The following is a 14857-nucleotide window of genomic DNA, read 5'->3' on the forward strand; positions in this document are numbered from 1 at the left end:
CTCGACTGCTGAGAACGGTGAAAAAAGGTCAGGAACTGAGCTATGGGGCATAGTGACACTATATATGTTTCACAGACATCATGTCTGGAGTCGAGGAGTGGTGCGGTCGAGGCATGCAGAGGTCGATAAGACGACACCGAACCATAATACACCACCTGTCGAATTTTTCCAAGCAGCTGCTGCTAAAGGGATGATCGATCAAGATGAAAAATGTGTAGGAGAAAAATACATAGAAAATACATTACAGGTAAGTAATTTTTCCTACGCTTGACATTAATGTGGTAGATCAGCTGTGACTGTAATTTGACAACTGTCCAGGGCATCCGGAATCATGACGATGCCTTTCTAGTCATTATTATCGTTATCCTATGTACATGATTCTCTTACAATGATTCTGTATTTGCAACCGAGAAGTTGCAGAGCTGTCCTTACTCTGAGACCCAATTTGAATGTTGTTGAAGGTACTTATATTGTCATTCAAATCCTGAGACTGGCCGAATCAGTTCATAGTGTTCAGCTAGGTTGAGGGTTGTAAAAAATCAAATCAGCACCACCCGCGGTGTGTATTACATACTTAGTGATTCACGGATACAACCCTTTTATCGCAGACATGTTTGTCAAATATAAAGCTCTGTGATCATCTTTATGTTCTTAAAGTGTTTTTGATTTTACACAAAGCAGGTTTGAACCTTCACTGTCACTATTCGTCCCCTTCCCCATACGGGTATTTAAAAAATGTACAGTAGGCTGCACTGTTCATCTTGGAATGATAGTCTTCTATCACAAAATAATTCTAGGTTTTGATAATGTGCTCTGCTCAGTAAGAGAGCATACAATTCTTATTATGACTAAAATATATATGCTGTAAGTGATCATTGCAAGTGTACATTGTTGGAGCATTTAAATGATTTCATTTTTTTAGTACCTGATCTTGCCAAAAACCATGTACACTCACCCATCCCCCTGTCCCCCAACCCTCGCTTGTAAAACTACCTTTTTTCTTAGATGACAAAGCTGTCAATGAGGGCTAGGGTGGCGCTACAAAGCTCACACTTAACTCTCAAAAAGCGTGAGAGAGAGAGAGAAATGGCTAGTTTGGTATGTGGTATGCCAGGTACAGCTAAATACCAGTATTATTAATGTTATGAATTAAACATTCTCTTTTTCTTTAAATATGTAATGCCTGAGTTGATACTGGTGTTGCCATTCAGATATTAGGTCTGCTTGATCCTTGGGATTATAACTAAGAGAAATACATGTTCACACTGCTCTATGGTTCAATTCATATTCAAGATTGTTCTTTTCATAACATACAGCTAATTGACATATTGATCTCTTTTTGTATCCTTTGTATGTGTCAGTTGTTGAAGGCTATCAACCCGCTCCTAGAGGTAAGGAATTCTTTTGGATTTTTTAAAAATGTGCAACACTTACACCTATGAATTCACTGTTTTAACAAATGTAGGTTAGATAATCAAATCAAACAACATTTTGAATGCAATGTCTGTGCTCTTAAGTCAGTTTCACTCAGCAAGTGATTGGCAAATATTACAAACAGCATTTGTTTCGGCCTGCAAATCATGAGCATGGCTTTTGTTACATCTGTTTAATAGTTTGATGAAGTGACAGTGGCTTGGAAATTGAGTGAATATTTGTGCTTTTAGTCAACTTCCTCAATCTTGCTCTTACTGTCGCCTCATTTTGTTGATAATGAAGTCTTCACCGAATTTGTGCTTTTTTGTAGCTGGAGAAGGGGAGTGAGTGAAAAGAGATAGAAAGAAAGAGAGAGCGGGGAGAGAGAGAGAGAGAAGGAGAGTTGATAGACGCAAAGAAAGTGATAGTGATGGGGAGAAGTTGACATGTCCATGGACCAGAGATTCTTGGATGTCATGTTACCAGAGAGTTACATCTCGTGAATATCAAACTTCTTTTGAATCTTCAGAGAAGTAGCCATCCTATTACCCACTATTATACCTCCTATGTATTAGCCCTCAGCTTCCTGCCATTTCATCTCTTTGGAAATGACTAGGGGGTGAGGCAGGTGTGTTAACATCATTTCAAAGCAGGCTACATCTTAAAATCAATGGTACTGTATGTGGCATTCCTGAGCATATTTTGCCAAAAGGTGAAACCCTTCAAATATCTTACAACCAGATGGTCGTCATGGACCTTCATTCAAAACAACCTTTTGCAAAGAATGACAGGAGGCATAATCCGGACAAGGCATGTCACAACTTAGATAGGAACTTTTCTGATGAGCCCCACCAACACATGCCACACACCGTGGCACAAAGTCTCAATCGCTACATATAGAAACTTGGACTGTGGAGTTGGGTCTGTCTCTCTTGCTCTTTTCTGAAAAAGGAAACTGGAACAATAAGAGCTCTGCACCCCCGTGACGGAGAACACAATCATTAAAAAAACAGTCATGGATCAACAGTATCCTGCAATTTTAATAGTGCATTCTAGTATTAAGATTCCACAAGAGGAGCCCTTATTAAGCTCAAACCCCTCCTCCATAAGTACCTGAGTCGATTGTAAATATTTTACCACCTTACACAACACACACAGACCACCGCACACTCTGCAATGTCATGCCTATCCATGTCACATTAACCTCTAAGAGCTATGTCAGTCACGGGTCTTGCAACACTGTGATTTACCCAAATGACACTGTCAAACCACATAGCACCATGCAGGCACTCAGGACATGGGTACTTCTGGCTTGCACTCATCAATACTTCAGCTTTTGCACCTGCCTCCTATATGGTTTTAGTAACAACTCCTGCCCCTGCTCTTCACTTGCAGAGCCCACGGGCAACAAGGTATAAGAAGAGGCACAGGTGCGCTATACAATATACAATACCTCTTTATATTACAGTGCATGTCTTAATAAGATCTTGTGCACTCTTAACTATCACTCTGTTGAGTTGTTTTTGTAATAGATTTTAAAAATATAATGTGCCTGTGATCCTGTAAAGCCTTTAGGAGGGACAGGGCCACCTAGCCCTTGTCATACCACATATCTGTGTGTGTTTTCAGTATGTTTTCTGCCACTGAGGTTCAGCCTCGACCTCTGGTAGTCAGCTCTTCATTTTTACCTTTTGGTGAACACCCATGGGATACCCTTATGGCACCCATGGGTGAAGGTACACCCTTGTTCCCCTACTGTATGTTTATGGGCACATGTGTGTTGCTCACAGAGCAGTGTATGGGCTAGTGGCAGCTGCATGCAGACTTGACACTGTGTCCTTCATTTTATGGGGCACACAGGCTCTGACATGGGAATTAATGGATTCCTGAGCAAATTAAAGATGGCCACTGCAGCCTCTTGGTTTGTATTGCCTTTACCCCTTGTTTCCCAAATTGCTGGGAAGCCTTGACTCTGTCCTTTCTCCCTGACTGGGTGTTGGGCGGAAGGACCATATATGTTTCTGGGGGTCCCCCTGCCAGACTGGAATGAGCCATCCCAGGGACTGTGTGTTGTGGGTATACCCTTGGGATGGGGCCTGTATGAACTAAGTATGAAGTCAACTCACATTCTCTGTTTTGATTGTCTGGTTTTGGCTGTGTGACACAATGCCTGGGCCAGTCCTGACTGAAACTGGAGTGGATGCTGTGTAGTGCTATGTAATGCTGGGTGCTTACTCCAATCCACATTCTGTGTTTTGTGTGTCTGGTTTGGATGAATGGCCTGAATTCCTGTCAGCCTAATTGGTTGTCGGCCTGTTTGAATGCATTCGTGCATGATTGGCTAACTGAACCTAGCTCAGCCTGAGTGAATGGGGAACAAATGTGTATAACTAGGGAGCCCTCACTCACCAATGTGTTCTGAAGCTGAAACCTGAAGTCTGAATCCTGCTTCCAGTCGGAGGAAGGAGTTTGCAGCTACATTTCTTCAAGGAATCTGAAGACTGCTGAGCTGACCCAAGGATGGAATCGAGAGAGGAATTTGATAGGCAACCTCTTCCCGAGCTACGAGGGACTATCATCTACCTGCTGCTCTTCTTCTGAAGTACCCTGGAAGCCAGTCTTGTGTGCCAGCTGTCTGGAGAGGTGGTCTTTGATAGTCCAGAAGCGGAGTACTTGGACATCTTGATCCAAAGAAGTCCAGTCGTGTTACCCAGGGTCTAAAGGAGTGTTTGTGGCCGTTGGAAGCCAGATTGCTACATATCATCCAGAAGAGGGGGTACCCTGCTATGGTGCTGCTTGACATGCAGAGCTGGGAAGGTTCTACCTGTTCAAAGAATCTTTCAAGGGACATCCCTGACACAACATCTGACCACTTTTTACCACTGAAGAAGATGCCAGTTTGCCGTGTGCAGAGGATTGTTCACCAGTAGGTTTCCACCATCAAATTCCAAAGAGGTTCTGAGGGTCCAGAATTGGTGAGGGTCGGATGTCCAGTCCATTGGATGAGTCCAGGTCTCCTGAAGCCATCCAGAGGTCTGTGCTGCAGCTGCAGCACCAAAGAACCAAAAGTTGGCAAACCGTGAAATCCTGAAATCCGAGAATTACTTCTGCCACTGCACCCAATCACACCTGAAAGTCAATTGAGTCCACCAAGGGTCTTATTGTCTTCAGCCAGGCCTTATTGAGGTCCACCGTAAGTTTCACCTTTGTGAGACATCCACCACCGCAGTATCAACCTTCCAACGCAGACCACAGTGAAGACCAAAAGAGCTGCCTTTCTGACCCTGCCTGGTTTCTTCTCTTCTCTTGACTTCGAAGTCCGAGAGGCTCCTTCTTCCAAATGGGGTCCATCCTAAGGGGTCCCATTGAGTAAAGCCAAGAAACTCCACCACCTCGCTTGTCAAGGCACAAATGGTAATGTGACGAGGAAAAGCATCTTCCAGCTGTAGAAATTCACCAGGTGTCTTAGATCCTGTTCTCTTGTGGCATCTCAGGTACTTTGGGGGAGTGGAACCTATAAAAAGAAAGTCAGGTCATTATTGAACCTTTTGGACTGGGTGTATTATACAAGATAAAAATACAACCTAACTTTTCCTTATCAGGTTGCCCAGGTGGGGGGTCCTCACAAAGTATCACTATTTGAATCTACAGAATGTCTACTACCTATGTTCTGAAACTAATCTGCCTTTCTTCCTTGAGCTCTGAAGTTACAACTTGCTTAGCAATTCACATGCTTTTTAAAGACTGTCAGCAGTTGGGGTATTTTTTATTAATCTAGGTATTGTGAAGTACCACATAGAGTATACATTGTTGCCATTATTAGGCCAGGGTTACCTGAGTACAAAGTGTGTTATTTATCGATGTATATATTTACTTAAACCTTATTTATCTGAATCTTGATGGTTGTAAACGACTGTGTTATCACCTAACATAGTGTGTGGACATTCCTTTGTGGGTGATTGGGGATTCATTGCACTTAAGAACCAGCTTGCATCACCTCCTGAGAGCTTAAGCCTGGCTGCTCGTCCAACGTTACTCATTGAGAGGCTTGGCTGGGGTGCTTTGTGCTCCTGCCCCAACCATTTAGAGGGCAGAAATACAGATAGCTCCCCTCCAGTCTTTACAGTGCCCTACCTATAAAATAGGAAAAACCAATCCAAGTATGTATGACTTTCAAGGCAACATGAATGGGCTTAGTAAGACGTGCTGAAGGCTGTCCAGTCTTAGGTTCTTGTTTTCTTGTTACGAATATGACAGTAGTGGTAAAAATAGACAGTAAAAGAATTATCACCATTTTTACTGTACAGCCATATTCCAGCTTCTTTGGGAAGTTGGGGGAACTTGGCTTGATTTCTTCATTATTCACTGTAATTACCGCTTTCTCCCAGGATAGGATTAATTTGAAAGATGATGTAAATTGTTTTACTTGAGAAAACAAAACTATTATTAGCTATACCAACCTTGTTTGGAAAAGCTGCATGAACCATGAAATGAGACGGCCGTGAAAGAAAAGTGAACATTAACAAGGGTTTTATTTGATCTAAACATACTCTCCAAGTCGAAGTCAAACAATAACTCTGCCATTACTTAAATATCTGTTTGCTTTCATTTAATAGGAGGTCAAAATGCACGTTCTGTAATACAAATACTTGTACAGTTGACATAACCATCAGATTTTCAAGTTTATGATGCAACATCTGGGATTGAGTAGAACTTCCATTCTGACAGCATTCAGTTTGTTGCGTCACGGTCTTAAAACTCAATGCCTCTTCCTCATTTGCCATCCAGTTTAGAGATATAAACAACCACAACATCTACACAGAATGAGCAGAGCAGATTATTTGATCATTCAAGCTGGGACCACTTCATAGAAGCGATACTTCTAAAATGTTTAACTACATAAAAGCTTTCTATCGGATTGCATCCTTCCACCGAGTCCTCATCTTGTGTAACCTGGCACTAGAAACATTTCCACTAGCAGGAGGGTGAGGTGTGCCTCGGCGTAGACCCTCTTCGATAGACCATTCGTTGGTCTAGAAGTGACGCAAGAGTGCTACATACAGGGTTCACCATACCCCATGACCTCAGTTCTTGGTTCCACACATTCAGCACACAGCACCAGAACACTATTTCTCCTGAGAGATATTATAATTGCATAATTATGGCAGACTTGACTAAAACATCAGGTTTTAAAGTTTTCTAGTACTGTACATCCAAAATGTCAGTTACAAACCCCCACAATATCTGTATCTAGTGTTTAGATGTCGACCACAGTGTTACAGACTGTGGATGCTGTCAGACAAAGAACCCCAAGGCCCGTTATGGATGGGGCTGGATGTGGCCCTTGGCCGGCCACCCTCCAACTCACAACATACCCTTTTAGGAAGTCCTTCTTTGACCTGCTCACTTGAAAAAGATCCCTTGTCTTGGAGGGAGCTTAAAAAGAAGCATAGCAATGCCAAAAGAGATCCCAAGCTAGGAGCAGTTTGTGCTACTATTCATCCCATGAGAAAAAGAAGAACCACTGTTCTCAGAGAGATAAAGGAGACTTGGACCCTTCTGGAAAGAAGGTAACATGCCCTACCAGTTCATCTACTGCACAGCGATGAGAGTCCGATGAACAACAGATGCATCAAATATTTTCAAAGGCCTAGCCATTGTTGTCATTACTGATGTCGAAGACGGAAGGAACTACAGAGGTTTCTCGAAAGCTGGCATCTGTAGAATAGAGGGCCAGGCTCCCGCCTCTGGATCAAAATGTCTTTAAAACGCTTCAGCTCTGATGATTGCAGCCAAGAGACCAGCACCATCATCGAGCTTAACTGGGCCAGTGACTGTGACGAACCGAAAGGGGATTTCCTTGCATTTTCGAGGACATGTTGATTTATTACACCCTGGCATCTAGGGAAAACTATTTCAGAGCCACTTAGGACATATAGGGACTGAGTGCCTTTGTACTTGATCCCATGGGGTCTTCAAGAGCAAATCTCTATGCAATTTATCACATTCAAACTTGAATTCACAGAGCTGGCGATGGACCATATAGATGCTAGCGGTCTGGACACCCCACCAGACTTAGACACTTTGCAGACCTTCCTTTACAGGTACCTGAATTCCCGCTTAACAAAGGATCATGCAAAAGGTTCTGGAGGCTTTGGGATTGGGTGCCACCTCGAAACCTGCCTTACAGTATGACTTGGCCAACATTTTAGACAAAGATACTCCAAAGGAGAGGCTGCTCCTCTACAATCCCGGGTTGCTGACCCACTGTTAGAACTTTGACAACACTGTTGCTCATCTAACACCATAGATAAAGACTTGCAAGAAGTAAGTCTTGCTCCCTCAAACCCAATTTTACTTTCGAAGCACAGCAGCCCAGCAAGTCTTGTGGTCCAGGTAGCCACTGCAGGCATCAAGTTGGCTACTTTCCCAACACTCCGACCACATAGGGACAGTAGAAAATAGGATGTCTTTGGTAAAAAAGATCTTTGGGACTGGGAGTGTGGCTCTTAAAGCAATAAATGTATCAAATGCTCTCAGTAAGGGGTGTTTTCAACAGATTAGCAGTTAACTGTACGGAGGGTGTGTGTTAAGCAGGCTTCGACATAGTGAACTGAATGGCCCATTCTATTGGCACAGCCGCAGTAGTAAGAAGACATTTTTGCATGAGAACCTCAGATTGTGTACCAGATATTCAGGAAAACAGCTGGACATGCAAGACTATATGAGATAAATAGGAGCTGAGGCCGGGCAGCCTAGAGTCTGGCAGAGTGATGAGGAGGCATGGAGAAGTGAGAGGAATAAGAGGAGCTGCCTTAAAATGAGAGTGTTGTTGAGAAGAGGAGGAAACAGATGGTAGTAGAGGAGGTAGGGAAAAGCAGGAGTGAATACAAATCAGAAGGGAGGGGAAGAGAAACAACAGAGATGCAGGGAGAAGGACAGTCCAAAATGAGGAGGAAGAATTGGAAGGATCTTCCCAAAACACATGGCTCTGCTGAAATTGTTGACTTGATAGAGTAGGAACCCAATAGTCTGCCTCAGGCCTTGTTGAGGGATTAAACTTGAACTACCCAAATAGGAGGGACCTGTGAATGTCCCCTGGGGTCCAATGGTTGCGAAAGAATCTGACACCTGATCCTCAACCAAACCGACCCAAGGCAGCAGGGCGGGTGAGGCCAGGTTCACTACTAGTCCTAAATGACCAATGTGATATCTTCAACAGGCTCGTTAGTAGCACCTGTAGCACCACACCTGAAGGTAATCTGGCTCCTCCCTGTCTGGTCCTGTGAAAGTAAAAGCAGCTCTGACCTCTAAGGCTTCTGGGGATTGTTGTTCTAAGACGGCTGCATATGAATAGCTAGGGAGTGAGAACCGCCACAAGGTGCCTTTGCCCAATCGCCACCACAATACGCACACCTGTATCTGCAACCTGAGCCCACACCTGCCAGTTGATGGGTCTGTCTCAGCCATGCACTTACCGGATGGGTGTTAGACCTACCTCTTACTTGGGATGTCTCTGTCCATGCAATTACCTGTTGCCCCCCCCGACAGTCACCTGTGGCACTTCCACCACCGCCCCATCCCCTTTTCTCTCTGCACTTGCACGTTCTGAATGTCACAAGGCCTGGTAGGACCGCTATTTGTTTACGCTCCTATTTATTCTTTTGTCATTTCCATTATTTGTTCCCTTGCTCCCTTCCATTTTGCCTTGTGGCGCTTTGAAACAAAGTCGTGTTGTATAAGCACCATATAAATAACCAATAAATAAATTAAATTATGGAATATGTAGTTTGCGGAATCAAATAAGGAAGTACCAAAGTCTTGCAAACTGAAGGTAAAGACAAATATATGAATAGGTATTGTCCGGGGAATATTATGGTGCTGAATGAGTCCCAAATAGTCCCAAATAGTCCACAATGGGATCCAATTGGTGCTCCAGTGGTAAAGTTGTGACAATAACTGTGTGATAGGCGCCCATTATAGCGTGTCGTATGATTGTTCAGGGCCTGCATGAATGACTAACTTCCCGGGTGGCTTATATCGCAGAACAGACTGCCCTGCTGCTCTTCTAGCCAAGCTTGCAACTGATGGGTCAGTTATTTCAAAATCAGAGTAACAACCGCTCACACTGACCACTATTGATGAACAGTGCACCCCAGAGCCGCATTCTAAGTCTTTCAGTAGTATTCTTTCTCTTGAGTTGCATAGTTCTGTGCCATCAGGTGTAAGCAGGGCACAGATCATCCTCCTGCAAAGCGGATAAACAATCCTTTTTTAAGCAAACATGATTCCCAGTATGCAAATAGGAGATCACTTCCAATGCAGCAGTTCAGCGAGTGAAATACTTATCTGATCCACACCCTTTGTCATGTTATCATTACACATGGGTTTTTTAAGTGTTAACAATGCTACGAGGGCAGTGGAAGTTAGTCCATGTACAAGGCTAGCGGTATAATGGGTAAAGTAAGGGATTCCCTGCATACCATTTACAGCCCTGCATCAAAGAGTGATTTCTATGGCTCCCAAGGTCATCCCATTCCCATCCTTTCACCTTTTACATTTTACATATGACTTTGTCACAGTAGGTACAAGACCTTTGTGGTATCTTTCATAACAGCCCTAATGACCTGTGTAGAATACTGCATGAACTGTGTATAAAGGAACTTAAGGAATCATTTCTGAATCAAAATTAAACAGCAATTCTGGCGTTGCCGTTGGGTTCATTTTATAGGCGTGAACAATATTTGTTTCTGTAAGTCAAATGTGTTTGCCAATAAAGTGACCCCCGGATCTTCGACATTACATTGCATAATTTGGGATTAAGTTGCTCTTCCATTTTGTAAGCTTTCAGTGTGTACACCAAGACCTTGCTGCCTGATCCTTAGTTGTCCACAGGTTTAGAATTAAAAGCAACTAAATTATACTCAATGTCTGAAACATTAATTGCCAGCTCGAGTTGTTCTTAGTTGGGGGTATCTGCCCTCTCTGTGTGATAAAGGATTCCATGAAAAGCATGAAGACTAATTGAGAGAAGGTGCACCTCTGCCTCGTAGCTCTGCGAATGTCAATTGTTGTGGATTTGGCATTCTAATTATTATGTCAGAGGGCGATTGATATTTAGAGTGGGGATCTTAAATGTATCCAGACGGTTTCAAAGATTGATGATGGAGAAGGTGGCCAAGATGGCTGACCGAGCATACGCCTTAGGCAAATGCTCCTCTAACATACACCTTGTCCTCCTTTCAAAGTAGCAATATTTTATAACCTTAGCAGCAGCAGGTCCAACCTATAAGAGAGGGTCCCCATTATGCTTTGGATTCCTTCCTGAGGGACTCTGCACTGCTCTGGTCCCTGTATCTAAAATGGCAGCTCATCAGCTGCCTGGGCCGCTGCAGGTGGATTCGCTCTTGTGCTTGGAGCAGGGCATCAACTGGGCACGTGCCTCCTATCCAGAGGGGAAATTATGTGATCACTGTAATGAGTGGAGGAAACCTCAGACCTCTCTGTCTTTCCGCAGTACTTTTCTGGTGGTAGCCTGCAGGAGGGAGGACTACAATGTTGTTATGTTGGAAAGTTTGAGGTTGAGCTCCATTTTGCTCTGTGTAGATTAGATTTTGTATGTGTAGATTACTTTATCTGCTCCTATGTTGGGCGCATGAGGGCTGCCCCACAGACCACAAAAAGAAATTGTGTATGAGTGAATGCCCCATTTACATGCTCAGGACCAGTAGATTATAAATTCATCAATTGAGTTTCATAGGCTGTTGAGTAGTCGAGAGTAGCAATCTAATACATGTAATCCTCTTGAGAAAAAGATGACTTGTGTGTTCATTAGATTTGTCGTAGAATGTAGGTTTTTTAATGCCAACTCATAATTAGCACATGCTTATAATGCCCTTTTGCCAACATGCCAACATGTTTCGACCTTTCCTTGGTCTTTCTCAAGGCGGGGCAAGCCATACATAGTACAATGAAATACCACATGAGGTATGAGAAGGAAATTACATTGTTAATATAAGCAATGTGAACAAGCATCAAGTGTAGTTGAATATAGGTCCATTCCCCAAAGGTTATTAGAAAACACATAATACATCGAAATCATGAGTCAAGACAGTAGTGAGCAAACAATATCGATGTTGTGTTGTGAAAACAATGTCACATTTAGCAAATACAATTCAAATCAGAAAAATTGGAGAATGAGCACCATTAGAGAGGAATGAAGAAAAGATTAAAATTAAATCAAAATAGGTAGAGAGAGATGGGAAACAGAAAAATCAAGCAATTAGATTGGTCTTGTGCAAGTGCACATATCAGTGATGAAACACTCAGTTGTCACAAGCTCCTTATTTGCCATGACCAGTGTCAACACTTGTAAACCCATTTTTTATCAGACCTTGGTTCACTACTTAATCACCAGAAAGCACACTGCTGTGTGTCCTTAGTGATTAAAAAAGATTGTGTTGTCAAGGATATTGTGGGTATTTAAGTGTATCAGCTAATTACAAGCTTCCATTTATCACTAAATAGGAACACCCGAGCCTATGAGTGATCCCCTATTCTGAGTGCCAGACTTTGTGTTGCTCACCTTGTTGCCACTACTGTACTGTGTGTAGCAGCTGAAGATCTTACTGTAGAGCTTGCCAATTGACCTCTCGTCAAACTTGTTAGACCTGAGAGAATACAAGCTACACCGTAATACCCCACAAATATAGGTTGAGTCTTAGTAATAATTAATCATAAATAAACACATTGCCCTTCTCTTATTATTATCTGAATAATGTGTACTTGCCTTTACTCTCTATAGCATGGGATCGTCCTCCGTTTTTGGTATAGTAGTTCCATGCAACCTGGATTCAAAACATGAGAAAGAAACAAAAAGAAAATCATGTGTGGTCTGAACTATTGTCTAATATAATGGGCTCAACCCAGTAAAGCTTCCCTAGTAAGGTTTACTTCGCTACTCGTTAAGAGACAAAATGAAACCAATAACAAAAACCCTGTAAGGTCTGGACTACTATCTAACATAATGGGCTCAATACCAGTAATGCTTCCCTGGCAACGTTCATCTTGCTTATTAGTGAATACTACATCATTTTCTCCTTTAAGGCATATATACGATGTGTGAAGATAGGCTTACTCCTAGTTACCAGGTAGCCTTAGCCCCATTGGCATCCGTGAGGTACACTAGTCGGTACCGTTAAAAAAATAAAACCCTGATTAGATAATATAGGTGACGTCACACGTTGACGTGTGGTTTGATGCTCGGATTACTTACCAGTAATCTTCAGAAGTTAATAAACGACAGGTACATGCCAATCATAACATGTGTGGACGTATCCTTGTGTCCTGCCCCCATGAGTGAATGAGGCCACCCTAGGCAAGACAGAACTGGTGACAAGGTGGTCCGGTGAGCCTGCATGCTCACCACTGCACACTGCCCCACTGAGTACTTGGTCGAGTGCTGCGGTCTTGATTGGAGCATCTGTTGGACTGCGTTGGCGGGAGGCCCACATCCTGCCTCGCTCCAGTACACGCACAGCCTGCGCTGCCCTGAACCAAGCCTCCACAATTAAGTCCGATGCCTGCTTCGCTCCGACGTGGAGGAAGCAGGCATTGCACCCGCTGCGCCCCTCCCTGAGCGATGGCATCCACCAGCCCTAAACTGCCAAGGAAATCTCCTGCTACACACGTGTGCCCCATGAGGTGCTCTGTGGTAGGCCAGCAGGCCTGTGAAGACTCAGGTGGGTGTTGCTCCACCCAAAAAGAGGTGAGGAGCGTGAGACACCTCCGGTGTGCCCCAGAGGAAGGCAAAATAAAAAAGTGAAGAGAAAAAAGAAAATCCGGGAGAAGAAACAGGAAACATATTTCCCTGCAGGCTGCACAGTTAACTAAGGGGACATCCAAGCTGCACGACATCTTAGGTGGTGGCACAAGAAACCCAACACAGACACACAGTCAGGAGCCTGATGGAACGCAGAAGCCTACCAACTGCCCACAGTCTAAACCTGTCGTACAAGCACAGCCAGCCAGTCGACACCCAGGAAGTGTGCCGGCAGAATGAATACCAGGATCCAGCCCCAAACCCTCTAGCGCAACAGGTGAGGGACTCCTTCCTGGTTCTCACACTCTTCCCCTTCGACACTAATGACCCCCTTGGCCCAAGGTAGTCCAGATGGATCAAGGAGTTTGACATATATCTAGCCGCTTTAGGGCCCCAAGAAGACAAACTCATAGCAGGATTGCTCACCCTTACCGCGGGCCCTGAAGTAAGAGACATCATATTTGAATTACCTGAAGATGTTGAGTACACATATACTGACCTGAAGTGTATTCTGGGAGAACATTTTGCCATTCATAAAAACGCTGAATATGAACGTCATGTGTTACACACAACCTCGCAGCTACCAGGTGAGATTATGGACACATTTGTGACATGGCTGAGGGCGAAAGTAAAACACTGAGAATTCTACCATTACTCTAACGAGGAAGCAATCAAGTTGCAGGTAATCGCAGGATGTGAGTCTGTGGTCCTCAAAAAGAAGTTTCGCCAAAGGCCACACATCCTAGCGGAATACCGCTCTTGGCCAGGATGACTAATGCCTTGGAGATACAAGAGATACAGAACGACAGAATGCACCATACCAGAGACAGGCGCAGCACTCGACCCCGACGCTAACCGTCACCAGAAAGAAGGTGCAAAGGAAGGAGACGCGTACACGACCTGTGCACTGCCTCCCCCTGCACAAGTTAGTCGGAATAGCCATTAAGCTCGGAACAGAGAAGGAGGGGGTTCCTCTACACCCTAGGAAACCCCAACGCGGTGGAACACAGCCCAACGCTGCCACTCACAGTGAGGGGAAAAGTCTTTGATTTCTTAATAGACTCAGGTGTGACAGTGAATGTGATGCCAGAAGGTGAATTCCGGTGGTTTACACAGCACCCCTGCCTCAAAAAGGCTCAAGTGGACATATATACGAAAACAGCCGCTACCTTGCATTGGAGCATTCACAGCAACCTGCACATACAAAGATAAACGAGACTGCATCACCATCCATGTTATTGAGGCCCCCACAGCCTATGGCTGTATCCTTAGTTTCCGGTCTGCGATCCAGATGGGACTCATCCTTTACAACCTCATGGCGAGCAAAAACATCTCACCTGCAGCCAAAATCGAAGCAGCTTTCCCAGCGTCATATTTAAAGGAATTGGAAAATTAAAAGTTAACAAGATTCAGCTTCATATTGACACTTCCTTGAAACCGATTGCACAGCTCTACTGAAGCATACCCTTCAATATCCAGTGCCAAGTAGAGAAGGTACTATCCTGTAGGAAAAGTTGATCTTCGCATGGTGGCGGTGATTTCAGGCCCGGAATGGGAGAGGTTCTTTAGTTTGAAATTCTCGCTACCTGATAGACATACCGCTTCAGAGAGCGTTCCGGTGCA

The 14857-nt window shown here is 43.9% G+C and overlaps 1 protein-coding gene across 1 annotated transcript in view; it reads left to right on the forward strand.

Annotated features, from left to right (window-relative positions):
- The window catches only part of LOC138511068 (uncharacterized), a 3073423-nt gene that overhangs the window by 1474587 nt on the left and 1583979 nt on the right, over positions 1-14857 (forward strand). Inside the window, exon 11 of the mRNA XM_069626568.1 lies at positions 1362-1391. Coding sequence (XP_069482669.1) covers positions 1362-1391 — 30 coding nt within the window. The remainder of the gene's footprint in view (positions 1-1361; positions 1392-14857) is intronic.

The sequence above is a fragment of the Ambystoma mexicanum genome, chromosome 6p (genome assembly GCF_040938575.1).
Source record: "Ambystoma mexicanum isolate Mex_15411 chromosome 6p, UKY_AmexF1_1, whole genome shotgun sequence".
NCBI lineage: Eukaryota > Metazoa > Chordata > Amphibia > Caudata > Ambystomatidae > Ambystoma > Ambystoma mexicanum.